Genomic DNA, 22,333 nt, shown 5'->3' with positions numbered 1-22,333 from the left:
CCTGTGTTTGCACTTTACCTGATGAAAGAGTGCATCAATTTGAAACTTAGCACGGCGGAACCCTTTCATTGTAAAGCCTCATGTGCTTCAATGAATTGTCACTAAATCATGAGGCAGCTGATTGAGCATCACCGCCCGGGAGTTTGAGGAAACAGAGAACATATAATCTCGGATATTGGTTCCACTCTGGAGCTGTATGAATTACACACTCACACTCACACTCACTCACACACACACTCACCCACACACTCACACTCACCCACCCACACTCACACACACACACACACACACACACTCCCACTCACCCACCCACACTCGCGCACACACACACACACACTCTCACACTCACACCCACCCACTCACCCTCACCCACTCACCCACAAACACACTCACACTCACCCACACACTCACCCAGTCACCCACTCACACTCACACACACTCACACTCACACACTCATCCACACTCACTCACACTCATCCACACTCACTCATACACACACACACACACACAAATACACTTACACTTACACTCACACATACACACACGCTGATACACATGACACATTGATGTTAAATATTGTCCAGGAAACCAGGGAAAACTCCCTTGCTCCTCTTCAAAATAAAATCTTTGGAATGTTTTACATCCACCTGAGAGGAGCAGGCGTCTCAGTTTAACGTCCCACCCGAAAGACGGCGCCTTCAACAGTGCAGCACTCCCTCGGTATTGCACTGGGAGTATTGGCTGAGATTTTGTGCATTGATTTCTAGTGTGAGACTTGAACGAATTAAAGGTGGACGAATTAACTGTGCAGATAGCAGTTAACGGATACGATGTGGTTCGCATCACGGAGACATGGCTCCAGGGTGACCAAGGCTGGGAACTCAACATCCAAGGGTGTTCAACATTTAGGAAGGATAGACAGAAAGGAAAAGGAGGCGGGGTGGCGTTGCTGGTTAACGAGAAAATTAATGCAATTGTAAGGAAAGACATTAACTTGGATGATGTGGAATCGGTATAGGTGGAGCTACGGAATACCAAAGGGCAGAAAACGCTAGTGGGAGTTGTGTACAGACCTCCAAACAGTAGTAGTGATGTTGGGGAGGGCATCAAACAGGAAAATAGGGGTGCATGCAATAAAGGTGCAGCAGTTATCATGGGTGACTTTAATGTGCATATAGATTGGGCTAACCAAACTGGAAACAATATGGTGGAGGAGGATTTCCTGGAATGCATAAGGGATGGTTTTCTGGACCAATATGTCGAGGAACCAACTAGGGAGGCCATCTTAGATTGGGTGTTGTGTAATGAGAGAGGATTAATTAGCAATCTCGTTGTGCGAGGTCCCTTGGGGAAGAGTGACCATAATATGGTGGAATTCTACATTAGGATGGAGAATGAAAGACCATGGTCCAGAACTTAAAGAAGGGTAACTTTGAAGGTATGAGATGTGAATTGGCTAGGATAGATTGGCAAATGATACTTAAGGGGTTGACTGTGGATGGGCAATGGCAGACATTTAGAGACCGCATGGATGAACTACAACAATTGTACATCCCGGGATGGCGGGACTGACATATCAAGAAAGACTGGATCAACTGGGCTTGTATTCACTGGAGTTCAGAAGAATGAGAGGGGATCTCATAAAAACGTTTAAAATTCTGACGGGTTTAGACAGGTTAGATGCAGGAAGAATGTTCCCAATGTTGGGAAGTCCAGAACCAGGGGTCATCGTCTAAGGATAAAGGGTAAGCCATTTAGGACCGAGATGAGGAGAAACTTCTTCACCCAGAGAGTGGTGAACCTGTGGAATTCTCTACCACAGGATGTTGTTGAGGTCAATTCACTAAATATATTAAAAAAGGAGTTAGATGTAGTCCTTACTACCAGGGGGATCAAGGGGTATGGCGAGAAAACAGGAATGGGGTACTGAAGTTGCATGTTCAGCCACGAACTCATTCAATGGCGGTGCAGGCTCGAAGGGCCGAATGGCCTACTCCTGCACCTATTTTCTATGAACCCATGACCGTATGATTCAGAGGCGAGACGTACCCACTGAGCCACAGCAAGAGATACAAATTACGCGAGTCCCTCTTTAAGAATGAGGAAGGTAAAAGCCGCTGATTGAGGGCTCCTCCTGGTAAAACCCCCCCTCTATAAGGTCCTGACAGTGAGTTGCACTCTGTAAGGGTCCTGACTCGAGGCTCTCTCTTTTTAACTCCCAGTCCTTCACCTTGCCTGATCTATTTCCCAATCAGTAATGTTGTCTAGGTCCTGCACACTCTGTGGGTGAAAATGCCCTGCGCCCCGTTTGGGGGCACTAACCAGCTCGGGGCGGTAGTTCCTGCATGGAGCAGTCCCGCCCCGGCTGCTGAATTGGCCTTACCACCCCTCAGAGGAAGTAGAATCCCACGCGCTCTACTTCCTCTTCGGGGTGCTCCACGTAGCGTGACGTGTTTCAGAGCCCCTCCCCTCCGCTTAAAGGGGAGGGTCGCTGTGCACTCTGCACGGCCTCTGATGGCCTCCACTGGGCCTGCCAGGGCAGCGTGCGACCGGGGGCTGCACGATGGCGGCCCAGGCCATGCCATTGGAGACTGGTGAGTCGGCAAGATGGCGTCCCACTGGGGCACTGGCGACCTCCCCTTTTACTTCTGTCCCGAAAGCAGAGGCCGACCCACTTCGCGACTCGCGAGGCTGGGGCTGACACCCGTTCGCGCCAGCCACACGGGGCAATATCTGTCGCGCGGCGCTAAGGGGTTGCCGCGTACGGCGATGACATCACCCGTGGTTATCCATGGCTGCGCCTCCGCTAACTCCCTGGCAATTTCTCGGAAGCCGGTAGCGCCCTCCACTGCTATGGCGAAAAGTGATTCTTTCCCCATTAGCGCCCCCCGCAGGCACTAACAGCGTTGCAAGAAAGGGGGAGTTTCAAGCCCTCTGTCTTGTTGCTCTGCGGTTCAATGCCACGTACAGGCTGGAGCAGCTGCTGGCTCAGTGCCGGTTCGCACTGCCTTATAAAATAGAACATTCTGTGAACACATTTTATAAGTGAAGAATATTTTGCACGCAATCATAATTAGGATTCAGTTGTAGGATTAACAGTTAAATAGCCTGAGCCACAAATGTTGTAAGCTGCTTAATTTCTGATCCAGTTCTTGGCAGGATGATCTGTATTTAACGTCAAGTGGAACAAAAAGGGCCAAGTCTTATCAGTGGTGGAATTATAATTACAGTGATTGTATTTGGACCAATTAACCCTTTGTAATCAAGATAAGATATAACTCAGCATCAGTGTGTGAATTAAAGCCTATGCTCGGACGCCATTGCTCTCTGTGTGTAATTTTTTCACCATTCAAACTGGTACAGGACCTTGAAGACCAGAGATTTCTCGGGTGTGACTCCATCCTGTGCCATGTCAACCGTTCTCAGTTTGGACAACCACAGGGTTGCATTTATATAGCGACTTTCGCCACCTGAGAACGTCCCAAAGCGCTTTACAGCCAATTAAGCACATAGAAACATAGAAAATAGGTGCAGGAGTAGGCCATTCGGCCCTTCGAACCTGTACCACCATTCAATAAGATCATGGCTGATCATTCCCTCAGTACCCCTTTCCTGCTTTCTCTCCATACCCCTTGATCCCCTCAGCCGTAAGGGCCATATCTAACTCCCTCTTGAATATATCAATGAACTGGCATCATCAACTCTCTGCGGTAGGGAATTCCACAGGTTAACAACTCTCTGAGTGAAGAAGATTCTCCTCATCTCAGTCCTAAATGGCCTACCCCTTATACTAATACTGTGTCCCCTGGTTCTGGACTTCCCCAACATCGGGAACAACCTTCCGACATCTAACCTCTCCCGTCCCGTTAGAATCTTGTATGTTTGTATGAGATCCCCTCTCATCCTTCAGAACTCCAATGTATAAAGGCCCAGTTGATCCAGTCTCTCCTCATATATCAGTCCCGCCATCCCGGGAATCAGTCTGGCGAACCTTCGCTGCACTCCCTCAATAGCAAGAATGTCCTTCCTCAAATTAGGAGACCAAAACTGAACACAATATTGCAGGTGAGGCCTCACCAAGGCCCTGTACAACTGCAGTAAGACCTTCCTGTTCCTGTACTCAAATCCCCTAGCTATGAAGGCCAACATACCATTTGCCTTCTTTACCGCATGCTGTAGCTGTATGCCAACTTTCAATGACTGATGTACCATGACACACAGGTCTCGTTGCACCTCCTCTTTTCCTAATCTGCCGCCATTCAGATAATATTCTGCCTTCACGTTTTTCCCCCAAAGTGGATAACCTCACATTTATCCACATTATACTGCATCTGCCATGCATTTGCCCACTCACCTAACCTGTCTCAGTCACCCTGCAGCCTCTTAGCGTCCCCCTCACAGCTCACACCGCCACCCAGTTTAGTGTCATCTGTAAACTTGGAGATATTACATTCAATTCCTTCATCCAAATCATTGATGTATATTGTAAAGAGCTGGGGTCCCCAGCACTGAGCCCTGCGGCACCCCACTAGTCACTGCCTGCCATTCTGAAAAGGACCTGTTTATCCTGACTCTCTGCTTCCTGTCTGTCAACCAGTTCTCTGTCCACGTCAGTATATTACCCCCAGTACCATGTGCTTTGATTTTGCACACCAATCTCTTGTGTGGGACCTTGTCAAAAGCCTTTTAAAAGTCCAAATACACCACATCCACTGGTTCTCCCTTGTCCACTCTGCTAGTTACATCCTCAAAATATTCCAGAAGATTTGTCAAGCATGATTTCCCTTTCATAAATCCATGCTGACTTGGACCGATCCTGTCACTGCTTTCCAAATGCGCTGCTATTTCATCCTTAATAATTGATTCCAACATTTTCCCAACCACTGATGTCAGGCTAACCGGTCTATAATTACCCGCTTTCTCCCTCCCTCCTTTTTTAAACAGTGGTATTACATTAGCTACCCTCCAGTCCATAGGAACTGATCCAGAGTCGATAGACTGTTGGAAAATGATCACCAATGCATCCACTATTTCTAGGGCCACTTCCTTAAGTACTCTGGGATGCACAGTGTGGTCACTGTTGTAATGTGGTAAACTCGGCAGCCAATTTTCACGCTGAACGCTCCCACAAACAGCAAGGTGATAATGACTCAGATAAAATGTTTTAGTGATGTTGATCGAGGGGAGTTGAGGAGAATATTTTTCACCCAGAGTGGTGTGGGGCTCTGGAACTCACTGCCTGAAAACGTGGTAGAGGCAGAAACCCTCATCACATTTAAAAAGTATCAGGATGTGCACTTGAAGTGCCGTAACCTGCAGGGCTACGGACCTAGAGCTGGAAAGTGGGATTAGGCTGAATAGCTCTTTTTCAGCCGGCCTCCTTCTGTACCGTAAACCTCTATGATTCTGTGAACTAGTAAGCATCCTTTTTAAGGGTTAGCTGGAGTGGGGTGATAAGCTATGGCTGGAGATCCTGCTGGCCTCCAGCACTGACCTCAATGAAGTTAAACAGGAGCAATTATATAATCATAGAAGTTTACAGCACGGAAGGAGGCCATTTTGGCTCATCATGTCCGCGCCGGCCAACAAGCGGCTATGCAGCTTAGTCCCACTTTCCAGTTCTAGGTCCGTAACCCTGCATGTTGCGGCAATGGGAAGGGCAGGCCATTACTAAGGGCCACTCAGGCACATCTCTGCCACGTAGCTGCCCAAGGCAGCCCTGTCCTCAGGCTGCTCCCTCGGCCTTGACCCTTTCGGTGGAGCCCACAGCCACACCTCTTGGGCGGACATCCCCCACGCTATGTCGCAGCTGAGCGTAAGCAGAGGAAATTCCTCGTGTAATAAATCCCTCAATGCACCATTGCATCATTGGCCTTGTAAGGGATGGACAGGGGTAAGCGGGAAGCTACGCGGAAATGATAAGAGCCTGCGGAACGACTTTCCGTCGTTTTCCAGGGTTTTCCGCCAGTCTCCCTCTGCAGTTATGGCAGGAGATCCTGAGGAATTTTGGGATCAGTAAATTTTGCCTCCCTATCTCTGTAATCTCCTCCAGTCCCACAGTCCTCCAAGTTATCGGTGCTCCTCTAATTCTGCCCTCTTGAGCAGCCCGATTTTAATCAGGCCGCCATTGGTGGTCGTGCCTTAAGTTCCAAAGCCTGCTTCCTCACTCTCTCCCTCTCCATTCCCCCCACCACTGGTTGGTTTGATCCTGCTTTGATCCTGTGTCAGCTGTGGCTCAGTGGGTAGCACACTCATATCTCAATCAGCAGGTTGTGGGTTTAAGTCCCACTCCAGGGATGTGAGCACAAAAAACCTAGGCTGGTACTCCAGTGCAGTGCTGAGGGAGTGCTGCACTGTCGGAGGTGTCGTCTTTGGATGAGACGTTAAACTGAGGCCCCATCTGCTCTCTCAGGTGGACGTAAAAGATCCCATGGCACTATTTCAAAAAAGAGCAGGGGAGTTACCCCTGGTGTCTGGGGCCAATATTTATCCCTCAATCAACATCACTGAAAAACAGATGATCTTTTCATTATCACATTGCTGTTTATGGGAGCTTGTTGTGCGCAAATTGGCTGCCGCGTTTCCTGCTTTCCAACAGTGACTACACTTCAAAAGTACTTCATTGGCTCATACACACCAAATCTCTAGGAAACTTATCAAAGTTCTTCATGTGCGATTCATTACTTGGAAGAGTTGACTTGGAGCACTGTTGTTATGTAGGCTATCACCTTTAATGAAATTCGGCATCACATTTCCCAAGTATAATAATCATTTCAGCACCAATACCTACTATGTAAACACCACCACCTGCACGTTCCCCTCCAAGTCACTCCCAATCCTGACTGGGAAAGATAGTGCCATTCCTTCATTGCCACTGGGTCAAAGTCCCGGTACTCCCTTCCAAACACCACTGTGGGAGAACCTTCAGCACGCGGACTGCAGCGGTTCAAGAAGGCGGCTCACCACCACCTTCTCAAGGGGCAATTAGGGGTGGGCAATAAATGCCGGCCTTGCCGGTGACGCCCACATCACATGAATGAATTAAAAAAATAGGGGTAATTTTTATTGAAAAATTTCACTTTGTTCTACTTTCTCCACTGCCGGATGAGTGAGTATATTTTATAAATAATTATTATGCTATCAGGAACGATCAGAAGATAATCCTTCCTAATGAACGATCTATATTAATGCCAACAAATAGATGAGAATTGGTTGTATACCCGGAGACTGTATCTGCTTAATCATGTGTAAGCATTCCTAATATCTCTAACGAGCAGAGCCATACGCAGCTAAATCTATCTCTGAACTGTCATGGTTAACTGGAGCACTGTTTGGCCAGCGAAGGTATTGGCTCTCGGCCTCACAGCACAGTTAGACGGAGGAGTGAGAAGGTGTGTCTACCTGTAGATGATGCAGGCACAGTCCCGACAGGTTCCACAATTCGCAATGTCCTGCCCAGTTCGGTAGGATTGTCTCCTGGAATACAAACCGCACAATTAATCGTTTAGCTAATGACAGTGCACACACATACACACACACGCAGAGTATTCTCCTTCTCTCTCTGCCGCCCCTCCCCACCCCACTCCTTCTCTCCTGAAGGCACTGATCTATGATGGTTTATAGTTGCTATGGGAAAAGAGCAGGGGCAGGGGTTGGGCCTTGGATTGAGACCAATGGGATAGCTCTTTCCAGGAGCCGGCGCAGGCACAATGGGCAGAATGGCCTTCTTCCATGCTAGACGACTCTGTGAATGTTCTTATGATTATCGGGACCTTGGAGCCCTGACAATTCTCAGGCAACAATCTCGGAAATGATCAAAGGCCTGCAGTGCAGACCCCTGGGGTCAACAGGAGGTCCTATCATTAAATTATTCATGGCGGGGATCCTCCAGCCCACACAAGCTGGGAAGTCCAGTGCCTACTGTCAGTTGAGGGAGTTGGGAGTCAGGATTCAGGGATCAGGGATCAGTTTCCCCTCCGGCATGAAAATTTCAAAAGGTCTTCAGCCTCCATGTTCAGAGGACTGAGTACAGTGACTTATACTTATACAGCTTCTTTATTGCAATAAAACATCCCAAGGCGTTTCCCAGGTGTGCTTTCATAAAAATAGTTTGACACTGAGCCAAATAATGAGATGTCAGGTCAGATGGGCAAAAACGTGGGCGAAGAGGTAGGTTTTAAGGAGCGACTTAAAGGAGGAAAGAAAAGGGGAGAGACGGAGAGATTTAGGGAAGGAATTCCAGAGCTTAGGGCCTAGGCAGCTGAAGGCTCTTTGGTGGAGCGATCCAATTAGTTCCACTTCCCCTGTTCATTCCCCTTAGCTATGTGATATTTTTTTCCCTTCATATATTTATCCAATTCTTCTTCTTCGTTTAGCAGCATGGGTTTCTTTAGCACCTGATCACACCATCTGAACTCGTTCTAATGTCTCCTGCAAACTACTTCTCTTCCGACAATACAGTGGCCACTCAGTGCTGCACTGCACTGTCCGCCCAATTTCGAAGCAGAGCAAGGGAGTTATACCCAGTGTCCTGGCCAATATTTATCCCTCAATCAAAATCACTAACAACAGATTACCCGATCATTATCACATTGCTGTTTGTGGGAGCTTGCTGTGTGCAAAATGACTGCTGCGTTTCCGACATTACAACAGTGACTACACTCCAAAAGTACTTCATTGGCTGTAAAACACTTTTGGGACGTCCTGAGGTTGTGAAAGGCGCTGTTTAAATGCAAGTCTTTCCTTTTTTTCCAACTACCTACAATATAATGCTTGGGACACAAGACGGAACGACCTGCAGCCAGACAGTGTGAGTTAGTCACTGCTCACGCAGTGTAGTCTCTGGAATTCCCATACAGCTGTCCCTACTCCCACATTCTGCCAAACAATAGGATCACCCCGTGCTACTGTGCTTCCCTTTCTAAATCCGTAGTCCTCGCTCAACCTCCGGCTCCTTATCCATTTGTGTCCGTCAACCTCACTTGCCTTCCTCATTGATATTGGTGAGCTGACGCGAGTGCAGGCTGGCTGCGTGAGGTTGTATGAAATTCCATCGTCTGCTAGTTCAACAAAAGGGATTAACCTTAATATCAGAGAGCGCCATTTCAAAGCCATTTATCTTTATCCGGTCACGCCACATCATCTTAATCGGTTTGCTTTCCATGTATTTTGGCTTAATTCCGACCCATTTTCCCAATGGGTAAAGTAATTCCCGTAAAGACCTCCTCGGGGAATCTGAGAACATTGGTGAGAATGATCGACCAGTGCACACCGTCATTACTGAAACATGAAGAGCAGCCATTTAGACCCTGGCAATATGGCCCGACAAGCCCGGGCAGGTCAATCTTCTTCGTGCTTATATCTGTTTCCACTGCTGAAAAGCCACTAACCAGAGTACACGGTAGCATAGTGATTATGTTACTGGGCTAGTAATCCAAAGATGTGGGTTCAAATCCTAGCATGGCAGCTGGCAGCTGGGGCAATCCAATTCCATTATATAAATCTGGAATTTTAAAAAGCTAGTAAACTACCAGATTGTTGTAAAAATCCATCTGACTCATTAATATCCTTCTGTGGAAGGAAATCTGCTGTCCTTACCTGGTCTGACCTATGTACAACTCTCGACCCACAATAATGTGGCTGTCTCTAAAATGCCCGAGCAAGCCAGTCATTTGTAGTTGAGAAGGTAGCTCATCATCACCACCTTCTCAAGGGTAATTAAGGACAGGCAATAAATGATGAGGCCCACATCTCCCGTGAATTTATATAAAAAAAGAAATATCAGATAATTGGCCAAAAATCTAGCGGGGTGGGGGAGATATGGGGATTTTTTGTTTTAATTCAGCAAGTTGTTGTAATCTGGAAAGCACTGCCTGAAAGAGTGGTGGAAGCAGATTCAAATACTAACTTTCATATATACTTGAAAAGGAAAAGGATTGCAGGGCAATGGGGAACGAGCAGGGGAATGGGACTAATTGGATCGCTCTTTCAAAGAGCCGGCACAGGCACGGTGTCTGAGTGGCCTCCTTCGGCACTGTGCGATTCCAAGATGTAGTGTCAGATTGGCATTCTACCTTCTGGGTCAGATGCCAATAGGTTGAAGCCCCATTTCAAGATGTAAGCACATAATCTAGACAAGCATATAGATGCAGTTCAGAGCAACTGCTCCATTCGGAGGAGCCATCTTTTGGATGGGACATTAATCGGAGATCCTTTATCCCCTCTCAGGTGGAGCTGAAGATCCAATGCCACGAAAAGAAACCAAATCAGTTTTCATTTTAATTTTCTGCAGGATAGTAATTAAATCCTATTGCCCTGAACACCAGGGCACATACCATCTACAAGCCACAAATCAGGAGTGTGATGGAATACTCTCCACTTGCCTGGATGAGTGCAGCTCCAACAACACTCAAGAAGCTCAACACCATCCAGGACAAAGCAGCCCGCGTGATTGACACCCCATCCACCACCTTAAACATTCACTCCCTCCACCACTGGCGCACCGTGGCTGCAGTGTGTACCATCTACAAGATGCACTGCAGCAAATTACCAAAGCTTCTTCGACAGTACCTCCCAAACCTGCGACCTCTACCCCCTAGATAGACAAGGGCAGCAGGCGCACCGAAACACCATCACCTCCACGTTCCCCTCCAATTTGACTTGGAATTATATCGCTGTTCCCTCAAAATCCTGGTACTCCCTCCCTAACAGCACTGTGGGAGCACCTTCACCACACGGACTGCAGCGGTTCAAGAAGGCGGCTCACCACCACCTTCTCAAGGGCAATTAGGGATGGGCAATAAATGCTGGCTTTGCCAGCGACGCCTATGAATGAATTAAAAAATAGTATAATACACCACAGAGCTATAAACAGTTTAGAAATGTAGCACCTATCTAATAGAGTACACGAAGAGCAAAGGCGTTGTCCTATGTTCTGACCAACATTCACTCCTCACAAGTGTCAGCCATGGCACAGTGTTGGTGCTCTCATAATAAAGTCACAGAGTTAGCACCTGTGTGGCCCACAAATACAGAGCGACCTTGATCAATCCATTGTCCCTGGAAGCATATCCCAGGATGAGTGACTAATATCAGATAGGGGATCGTCAGAGATGCCTGATGAAACAAGACTTGCGCATTTCCTTTCTCTTAAAACAGAATGTCGCAGCCAAGATTCTTTTGGACACAAAGGGAATCAAGGTATATGGGGTTTGTGCGTGAAAGTGCAGTTGAGGTAAAAGATCAGCCATGATCTTAGTGAATCGTGGAGCAGGCTCAAGAGGCCGTATGGCCTACTCTGCTCCTACTTCTTACGTTCTTATTTTCAGGTTGGCAGACTGAGGATTGGTTAACGGCCAGAAAACAGAGAATAGGAATAAATATGGGGATAGGTCATTTTTGGGTTGGCAGGCTGTAACTAGTGGGGTATCGCAAGGATCAGTGCTTGGACTTCCGCTCTTCAAAATCTATATCAATGATTATAATAAGGGGACCAAATGTAATATATCCAAGTTTGCTGATGATACAAAGCGAGGTGGGAATGTAGGTTGTGAGGAGGATGCAAAGAGAATTCAAAGGGATATAGACAGGCAAAGTGAGTGGGCAAGAACATGGCAAATGGAATATAATGTGGAGAAATGTGAAGTTATCCACTTTGGTAGGAAAAATAGAAAAACAGAGTATTTTTTAAATGGTGAGAGAATGGGAAATGTTGGTGTTCAGAGGGACCTGGGCGTTTTTGTACACGAATCACTGAAAGTTAACATGCAGGTACAGCAAGCAATTAAGAAAGCCTTTGTTTGAGGATTTGAGTACAAGAGTGTGATGTCTTACTGCAATTATATAGGGCCCTGGTGAGACCACACCTGAAGTATTGTGTACAGTTTTGCTCTCCTTGCCTAAGGAAGGATATAGTTGCCACAGAGGGAGTGCAACAAAGGTTCACCAGACTATTCCTGGGATGGGGGGATTGTCCTCTGAGGAGAGATTGAGTAGACTAGGCCTATATTTTCTAGAATTTAGAAGAATGAGAGGTGATCTCATTGAAACATACAACATTCTTACAGGGCTTGACAGGGTAGATGCAGGGAAAGTGTTTCCCCGGTCTGTGGAGTCTAGAACCAGGGGTCACAGTCTCAGAATAAGAGGCCGGCCATTTAGGACTGAGATGAGGAGAAATTTTTTCACTCAGAGGATGGTGAATCTTTCGAATTCTCTACCATAGGGGGCTGTGGAGGCTCAGTCGTTGAGTATATTCAAGACAGAGATCGATAGAATTTTGGATATTAAGGGAAACAAGGGATATGGAGATAGTGCAGGAAAGTGGAGTTGAGGTAGAAGATCAGCCATGATCTTATTTAATGGCGGAGAAAAGTTGAGGGCCGAATGGCTACTCCTGCTCCTATTTCTTATGTTCTTATGATCTACGGTAGATCCTCGCTTTCCACATTCATTTGCCAATTCTCCTATTTGAGATGCGGTTCTTTTCGTCTGTTCTTGACCATGTAGCATAAGAACATAAGAAATAGGAGCAGGAGTAGGCCATTTGGCCCCTCGAGCCTGCTCCGCCATTCAGTAAGATCATGGCTGATCTGATCTTGGCCTCAACTCCACTTCCCTGCCTGCTCCCCATAACCCTTGATTCCCTTATCATTCAAAAATCTGTCCATCTCCACCTTAAATATATTCAATGATTCTCTGAGTTAGAGAATTCCAAAGATTCACGACCCTCTGAGAGAAAAAATCCCTCCTCATCTCCGTTCTCATTTGATATGAGAGAGCTCCTGAGACCATAACGACATCTCGAGCATCTCTAACACCTGCAGCTGTCAAAGACGGCCATAATAGATTCCATTAAAATTACGTTGTTTAAGTGTATATTTAAGCAAAGTGCTTTTAATTTCCTTTGATGGATTTTATGCTTGTGAAGGTGAGGGATGTTAATTATAGAGAAGGGAACAGTGCCACTTTGTACTCAGAGGCGATACGAGAGACTCCTCACTGAGCTGGAGTGTCCGTCTGCAGGCCGCCTTACATTGCGGGGGTGTTTTGTTGCTGACTCACTGCGAAACGTTCGTCTCCCAAGAAGCCATGGCAGAAGCCACGACTGCTCTGTCATCCTGCTGTTTTCAGAGAATCACAGGGGGAGAAATTCACCATCATTTGAGGTGGGGGGGGGGGGGGGGGGGCGCGAGGGGGGGCCTAATTTTTCAAAGTTTGAAAAGTTAGCCCCAGGTGCTAATGATTTCAAACTTTAAAAAAATTTGCCGTTTGCCCTCCGAGCAGGAAGTGGATTGCTAAATCAGGCGCTCCACTTCCTTCTTGGAGCCCAGGCGGGGTGGAGACCTTAGCAGCGATACACACTGGGCCGCGCAGTGCTGCCGCGTTCAAAGGACCCTTCCCTCCCTTAAAGGCTCTGCAAAATAAAAAGTACCAACCTGGACCACCACGACAGTGGCGATCCTGCGCGATCAGTCCGGTACTCAAGCACAGTGCCGGGCTGATCGATCATAGCCAGGAACGCGGAGAAAAACCTCCAATAAAAAAGGCATGTTTTTATTTTACTGACCTCGCCCACCTCGCCTTTAAGTGGATCTGTGGACCTGCATTCCAAGGTCCCTTTGTTCCTCTACACTTCTCAGTGCCCTACCATTTATTGTGTATTCCCTTGCCTTGTTAGCCCTCCCCAAATGCATTACCTCACACTTCTCCTGATTAAATTCCATTTGCCACTCTCTGCCAACCTGACCAGTTGATTGATATCTTCCTGCAGTTTATAGTTTTCTTCATTATCAACCATACAGCCAATTTTAGTATCATCTACCAACTTCTTAATCATAACCCCTACATTCAAGTCTAAATCATTGATATATACCACAAAAAGCTAGGACCTAGTACCGAGCCCTGTGGAACCCCACTGAAAACAGCCTTCCGGTCACAAAAACACCCATTGACCATTTGGTTCCTGCCTCTGAGTCTTCCTTGCTAAGAGCACTGTGCAGTGCCGTACTGATTCATAGAGAGCAGGAATGTTCCCGGGAGTTGGCAGGTTGGCTGGGACTGTAGTACCAGCATTGGAATTGGATTCAGCACCTACGAAGATGGAAGGGAGGAGTGGTTAAAGTAGTCAGGGTTCCCGGTCATGTTGGCTCTCCAGTGACTTCCACCGCAAGGTGATGCAGACTCAGTGCGAGGTTTGGGCTGTGATGTCTCCATGGTCAAATAGCGTACTCAGAGCTCAAGCTCACATGTGAAACATAAGAAACACAAGAAATAGGAGCATGAGTAGGCCACCTGGCCCCTCAAGCCTGCTCCGCCATTCAATAAGATCATGGCTGATCTGATCATGGACTCAGCTCCACTTCCCTGCCTGCTCCCCAAAACCCTTTACTCCTTTATTGCTCAAAAATCTGTCTATCTCCGCCTTAAATATATTGAATGACCCAGCCTCCACAGCTCTCTGGAGCAGAGAATTCCATGGATTTACAACTCTCTGAGAGAATAAATTCCTCCTCATCTCAGTTTTAAATGGAAGGCCCCTTACTCTAAGACTATGTCCACTAATTTTAGTTTCCCCTATGAGTGGAAATATCCTCTCTGCATCCACCTTGTCGAGCCCCCTCATTATTTTATATGTTTCGATAAGATCACCTCTCATTCTTCTGAACTCCAATATGTATAGGCCCAACCTTCTCAAACTTCTTTATAAGTCATCTCTGGAATCAACCTAATCAACCTTCTCTGAAGAGCCTCCAATGGAAGTATATCCTTCCTTAAATACGGAGAACAAAACTGTAGGCAGTACTCCAGGTGTGGCCTCACCAATACACAGCTATAGCAGGACTTCTCTGCTTTCATAATCTATTCCCCTTATAATTAAGGCCAACATTCCATCTGCATACTAGCGTTTTGTGTTTCATGCACAAGGGCCCCCAGGTCTCTCTGTACTGCAGCACTTTGCAATTTTTTTCCATTTAAATTACAATTTGCTTTTCTATTTTTTCTGCCGAGGTGGATAACCTCACATTTTCCCACATTATATTCCATCTGTCTAATTTTTGCCCACTCACTTAGTCTGTCTATATCCCTTCGCTGATTTTTTGTGTTCTCTTCACAATTTGCTTTCCCACCCATCTTTGTATCATCAGCAAACTTGGCTACATTGCACTCAGTCCCTTCATCCAAGTCATTAATATAGATTCTAAATAATTGAAGCACCAGCACCGATCTCTGCGGCAGCCCAGTAATTACTGTTTGCCAACCGGAAAATTATCCATTTATCCCAACTCTCTGTTTTCTGTTAGTTAGCCAATCCTCTATCTATGCCAATATATTACCCTCAACCCCGTAAACTTTTATCTTGTTCAGTAACCTTTTATGTGGCACCTTATCGAATGTCTTCTGGAAATCCAAATACACCACATCCACTGGTTCCCCCTTATCCACCCTGCACGTTACATCTTCAAAGAACTCCAGCAAATTGGTCAAACATGATTTCCCTTTTACAAAACAATGCTGAATCTGCTTGATTGAATTATGCTTTTCCAAAAGTCCTGCTACTGCTTCCTTAATAATGACCGATGTTGGTCTAACTGGTCTATAGTTTCCTGCTTTCTGTCTGCCTCCTTTTTTAAATAGGGGTGTTACATTTGCGGTTTTCCAATCTGCTGGGACCTCCCCAGAATCCAGGGAATTTTGGTAGATTACAACCACTATCTCTGTAGCCACTTCTTTTCGGACCCTATTAGGTCAAGCTATTAGGTCCAGGGGATTTGTCCACCTTTAGTCCCATTATTTTACTGAGTACTATTTCTTTAGTGATAATGATTGCATTAATTCCTCCCTCCCTATAGCCCCTTAATTATCCACTATTGGAATGATTTTAGTGTCTTCTCGCGTGAAGACCAATACAAAATATTTGTTCAACGTCTCTGCCATTTCCCTGTTCTCCATTATTAATTCCCCAGTCTCATCCTCCAGAGGACCAACATTTACTTTAGCCACTCTTTTCCTTTTTATGTACCTGTCGAAACTCTTGCTATCTGTTTTTATATTCTGTGCTCGTTTACTTTCATAATCTATCTTCACTCTCTTTATCATTTTTTTAGTCGTTCTTTGTGGCTTTTAAAAGTTTCCCAATCCTCTGACCTCCCACTAGTCTTGGCCACATTGTATGCCCTTGTTTTCAATTTGATACCCTCCATTATTTCCTTCGTTAGCCGCGGATGGATATCCCTTCTCTGACAATCTTTTCTTCTCATTGGGATACATTTTTGTTGCGAGTTATGAAATATTTCCTTAAATGTCTGCCACTGTTCATCAACTGTTCCACACTTTAATCTATTTTCCCAGTCCACTTTAGCCAACTCTGCCTTGATACCATTGTAGTCTTCTTTATTTAAGCTTCGGACACTGGTTTGAGATCCAACTTTTTCACCCACCAACTGAATTTGAAATTGAACCATGTTATGATCACTCATTCCTAGAAGATCCTTTACTAGGAGATTGTTTATTAATCCTGTCTCATTACACAGTTCCAGATCTAAGATAGCCTGCTCCCTGGTTGGTTCCGCAATGTACTGTTCAAGGAAACTATCCCGGATACACTCTATGAACACTTGTTCAAGGCTATCCTGGCCAATTTACTTTGTCCAATCAAGATGAAGGTTAAAATCGCCCATGATTATTGCTGTTCCTTTTTTACAAAAAAAACCATCAAACTGGGTGAGGGGCAAGGGGGAAGCTGGAATCTGTGGAATCATACTGCAACAGGAGTGGACACTTTCAGGAGAGATGGGGGGCAAACCGGATGAGGCAGACCGGCCATTTGGGGAGTTAGCAATGAATGAAGGAAAGGAAATCAGCATTGTGCAATACAAAAGGAACGCACTTACGAATACACACAAGTGGCCGAATGCCTGCCCCATCAGACGGACATAGTGCAAAGGCGCAGTGCTCGTTATTGATGGAGCCAGGCCATTCAGTTGCGAAATCAAGATGCACTTTTTCACACAAAGGGTAGTGGAAATCTGGAACTCTCTGCCCCGGCCCACCCCAAAAAGCTGTGGAGGCTGGGGGTCAATTGCAAATGTCAAGACTGAGATCAAAGGATGCTTGTTCGGTAGGGGGATCAAAGGCAGGTAGATGGAGTTCAGGGACAGATCAGCTAGGATCTAATTGAATGTTGGAAGAGGCTGGAGGTGCTGAATGGCCAACTCCTATTCCTGTGTTGGATAATTGGACAGCACGCCCGCAATTTTCCATCAATGTACCTCCAGTCGGAGACGCTCTCCGCTGGTAACAGCTCTTTATAAAATCCACCCTCAAATATCTATCAGAGAATGACAGCCAACATCACAACATCCAGGCCTCGTCTCACTGTGTTCTTCTAGTTCATTTACTACATCTGAATCCTCGATTGTATTCGTGCCAGCTAAAATATTGTACATAATATAGATAGTGTAACAAAAAAGCATAAAATATAGAGTGCCTTTTGTATCAATTGAAGAAAGAAAGACTTGCATTTACAGAGTGCTTTTCATGACCACCGGACGTCTCAAAGCGCTTTACAGCCAATTAAGTACTTTTGTGTAGTCACCCTTGTAATATGGAAAACATGGCAGCCAATTTGCGTACAGCAAACTGCCACAAAGAGCAATGTGGTAATGACCAGGTAATCTGTTTTAGCGATGCTACTTAAGGGATAAATATTGGCCAGGATACCAGGGATAACTCCTCTGCTCTTCATCGAAATAGTGCCACGGGATCTTTTATGGCCACCTGAGAGAGCAGACGGGGCCTCGGTTTAATGTCTCATCTCGAAAATGGCACCTCCAACAGTGCAGCGCTCCCTTAGTACCGCACTGGGAGTGTCGGCCGAAATGTCATGCTTAAGTCTCTGAAGTGGGACTTGCACCTATAAACGTCTGACTCAGAGGTGAGGGTACCACCCACGGCTGACTTATTGAGCGGGTTGCTTCGGAACGCCCTCCTAGCGCCCCGCAACGAGCCGGTATGATGTAAATGAGGGCAGAGCCTCAGAATGGCGGACTCCTCTTCAACCCTGTATCTCCGCCAGTGAGAACGAGGGAGAGCCGCACATCGAGTCTGCTCTTCACCAAACAGGACTGGAGGAAATCTAATTATAAAAGGTCACTGTATAAACGTATATCCACTTGCCTGTATGACTGCAGCACCAACAACACTCGCTTGGTACCATCCAGGACAAGCCACCTTAAACATCCACTCCCTCCACCACCGGCGCACCGTGGCTGCAGTGTGCACCATCAACACGATGCACTGCAGCAACTCGCCAAGGCTTCTTCGACAGCACCTCCCAAACCCGCGACCTCTACCATTTAGAAGGACAAGGGCACCAGGCACATGGGACCTTGCTCACATCCCAGGAATGAATAAAATAAAACCCGAGCATGTCTTAAGCGAAGCGTTGCTTTTAGATTTACCTCATCTTCTCTCCAACTCGTCTCAACCTATCGGTGACCTGCACTGTGGATCTTGGCCTTTTACCTGTGCTCCCTCTGCTATAACATTATTCAGCAAGCGCACGTCCGTAATTTCAAGATTTTGTTGATGTCAGTAAACAATTCGACCTTCAATCTCATGGCTGTGTGACATTCTCCAAAACGCCCTCGATTAAATTACAGCTCATCAGTGCTTCTCCATTTATTAATCAGGATAATGGTTGAACCCATAGCCCGGGTAAGCTCTTTTTAAAAAAAAATTTGGAAATCCGTTTGTGAGTGCTTTGTGTTGCTGGAGTCTCGAGGCAGTCATTAATAATCTCACTTCACAATAGCGCACTAGTCAGTCGAAGTCAGAGGGTTAACCCTTGTTGTTCACTGTTAAAAACCACCTATTACCACCTCCTTAATATCGCCTGTCTCTGCCCTTGCCTCAGCTCATCCGCTGCTGAAGCCCTCATACATGCCTTTGTTGCCTCCAGACTTGACTATTTCAACGCACTCCTGGCTGGCCTCCCACGTTCTACCCCATGTAAACTCGAGGTGATCAAAAACGTGGCAGTCCGTGTCCCAACTCATGCCAGGTCCCGCTCACCCATCACCCCATTTTTTTCTACAACATTTAATGAAATTCAGTTTGAATTAGTTTTAAATATGGGAGCTGATTTTTTAAATTTATTGTATTGTGTTTCAGGGGGTATTTTCATTGCTTGCAATGGGAGCTCGTACAAACGGAACTCACCATTATTATCAATGAGAATACTCCATGTTCATTGGTGGTCCAGGCCCACGTGATCCTAGGTTGTGCTTGCATTCCTGGGATGTATGAGCTGCGCAGCTAGGCCTCGGATCGTGAGTATATGTTCCTCCGGGACCACCAGGTACTTCAGGAATTTTCGAGCCATTAATGTTTGTCTCAGAGCCACAGTACGTCAGTTGTAAATTTATAGAACCGGCCAGACCATGGTGTCAGAAATCTCCCTTGATCTGCTGGCAGTTCATGGAGGAGTTAATCCCAAAACTGTCAAGTTAGGTCATTTTCCAGGAGCGGTCCACAAAGGTCTTAAAGTTGCCGAAACTACCTTGATTGTGATTTGTTGAAGAGGAACCTTATTCCTAACCCCTGCTTCTTGGGGTCAATAAGTCTATTTACTAAATTAAACAAGCCAAGTCTAATTTGGAAACTTTTCTGAGACCGTCAGCCGTCTTTCGGATGAGTCGTTAAACCGAGGCCCCGTATGCTCTCTCAGGTGGATGTAAAAGATCCAACGGCACTATTTCTAAGAAGAGCAGGGGAGTTATCCCCGGAGGCCTGGCCAATATTTATCCCTCAATCAACATAACAAAAACAGATGATCTGGTCATTATCACATTGCTGTTTGTGGGAGCTTGCTGTGCGCAACTTGGCTGCCGTCTTTCCCACATTACAACAGTGACTACACTCCAAAGTAATTCATTGGCTGTAAAGCACTTTGAGACATCCGGTGGTCGTGGAAGGCGCTATATAAATGTAAGTCTATCTTTCTTATGAAGCTTGGTTCAATATATCCTAATTCAGCAGGAAATGAGCTGTTTTGAGTTAAAACTAGGTTTTCCAAGGCCGAATCCATGAAAGGGCTGAAACATAGAAACAAAGGTTCGCTGCACTCCCTCAATAGCAAGAATGCCCTTCCTCAGATTAGGAGACCAAAACTGCACACAATACTCAAGGTATGGCCCTGTACAACTGCAGTAAGACCTCCCTGCCCCTATACTCAAATATAGAAAATAGGTGCAGAAGTAGGCCATTCGGCCCTTCGAGCCTGCACCACCATTCAATATGATCATGGCTGATCATGCAACTTCAGTACCCTATTCCTGCTTTCTCTCCATGCCCCTTGACCCCTGTAGCCGTAAGAGCCACATCGAACTCCCTTTTGAATATATCTAATGAACTGGCCTCAACAACTTTCTGTGGTAGAGAATTCCACAGGTTCACAATTCTCTTAAGTGAAGAAGTTTCTCCTCATCTCGGTCCTTAATGGCTTACCCCTTATCCTTAGACTGTGACCCCTGGTTCTGGACTTCCCCAACATTGGGAACATTCTTCCTGCACCTAACCTGTCCAATCCCATCAGAATTTTATATGTTTCTATGAGATCCCCTCTCATTCTTCTTAATTCCAGTGAATATAAGCCTAGTCGATCCAGTCTTTCTTCATATGTTAGTCCTGCCATCCCCGGAATCAGTCTGATGAACCTTCGCTGCACTCCCTCAATAGCAAGAATGCCCTTCCTCAGATTAGGAGACCAAAACTGCACACAATACTCAAGGCATGGTCTCACCAAGGCCCTGTACATCTGCAATAAGACCTCCCTGCCCCTATACTCATATCTCCTCGCTATGAAGGCCAGCATGCGATTTGCCTTCTTCACTGCCTGCTGTACCTGCATGCCTACCTTCAATGACTGATGTACCATGACACCCAGGTCTCATTGCACCTCCCCGTTTACTAACCTGTCACCATTCAGATAATAATTTGCCTTCCTGTTTTTGCAACCAAAGTGGATAACCTCACATTTATCCACATTATACTGCATCTGCCATGCATTAGCCCATTCATCTAACCTGTCCAAGTCCCCCTGCAGCCTCCTAGCATCCTCCTCGCAGCTCGCACTGCTACCCAGCTTAGTGTCATCTGCAAACTTGGAGATATTACATTCAATTCCTTCGTCCAAATCATTGATGTATATTGTAAATAGCTGGGGTCCCAGCACTGAACCCTGCGGTACCCCACTAGTCACTGCCTGCCATTCTGAAAAGGACCCGTTTATCCCCACTCTTTGCTTCCTGTCTGCCAACCAGTTCTCTATCCATGTCAATACATTACCCCCAATGCCATATGCCTTAATTTTGCACACTAATCTCTTGTATGGGACCTTGTCAAAAGCCTTTTGAAAGTCCAAATACACCACATCCACTGGTTCTCCCTTATCCACTCTACTAGTTACATCCAAAATATTCTAGAAGATTTGTCAAGCACGATTTCCCTTTCATAAATCCATGCTGACTTGGACCGATCCTTTCACTGCTTTCCAAATGTGCTGCTATTCCATCTTTAATAATTGATTCCAACATTTTCCCCACTACCGGTGTCAGGCTAACCGGTCTATAATTCCCTGTTTTCTCTCCTTCCATTTTTAAAAAGTGGGGTTACATTAGCTACCCTCCAATCCATAGGAACTGAACCAGAACCTATAGAATGTTGGAAAATGATCACCAATGCATCCACTATTTCTAGGGCTACTTCCTTAAGTACTCTGGGTTGCAGCCTATCAGGCCCTGGGGATTTATCGGCCTTCAGTCCCTTCAATTTCCCTAACACCATTTCCTGACTAATAGGATTTCCCTCAGTTCCCCCTTCTCGCTCGACCCTCTGGCCCGGTTGGTGTCATTTTTACCGTGGGAATGAGATGCGGTTGGGCAGAAGCCCATCGTAGAATAGAGTGGGCTTCATAGGCCGAATGGCCGTATTCTACTCCCCACTTTAATATTCTTTTGGTCATAAGAAATGGGACCACATCCGAGCACAAGTCAGACCCTCAGGAGAAGAGATGAGAAAAGGAGAAGAAAACTGGGGAGGGAATAAAGCAAATGAGGTTCTCATGGGCTTTAACTGACACGATAAGATCTATGCATTTTTCCTGTAGCTGTCGCGCTGCAAAAATCATGTCCGTTGTGCCCCGTAGGGACAAAATCTGCACTGTGACAGGGAACAGCACCAGCCCTTACATATGGCCTTCTTTGACCTTACAAAGGCCTTTGACACTCTCAACCGCGAGCGTCTATGGAGCGTCCTCCTCTATTTCGGATGA

General features: G+C 46.2%; 2 protein-coding genes across 4 annotated transcripts in view; one reads left to right on the top strand and one right to left on the bottom strand.

The window, feature by feature from the left end:
* Positions 1 to 22,333, top strand: part of LOC139236054 (dedicator of cytokinesis protein 2-like) — a 1,544,097-nt gene that overhangs the window by 712,962 nt on the left and 808,802 nt on the right. The window lies entirely within an intron of this gene.
* The window catches only part of LOC139236091 (INSYN2B protein-like), a 103,801-nt gene that overhangs the window by 76,315 nt on the left and 5,153 nt on the right, over positions 1 to 22,333 (bottom strand). Inside the window, exon 2 of the mRNA XM_070866797.1 lies at positions 7,402 to 7,476. Coding sequence (XP_070722898.1) covers positions 7,402 to 7,476 — 75 coding nt within the window. The remainder of the gene's footprint in view (positions 1 to 7,401; positions 7,477 to 22,333) is intronic.

Source organism: Pristiophorus japonicus, chromosome 2 (genome assembly GCF_044704955.1).
Source record: "Pristiophorus japonicus isolate sPriJap1 chromosome 2, sPriJap1.hap1, whole genome shotgun sequence".
Classification (NCBI taxonomy): domain Eukaryota; kingdom Metazoa; phylum Chordata; class Chondrichthyes; family Pristiophoridae; genus Pristiophorus; species Pristiophorus japonicus.
This window is presented reverse-complemented; position numbering and strand designations above follow the sequence as displayed.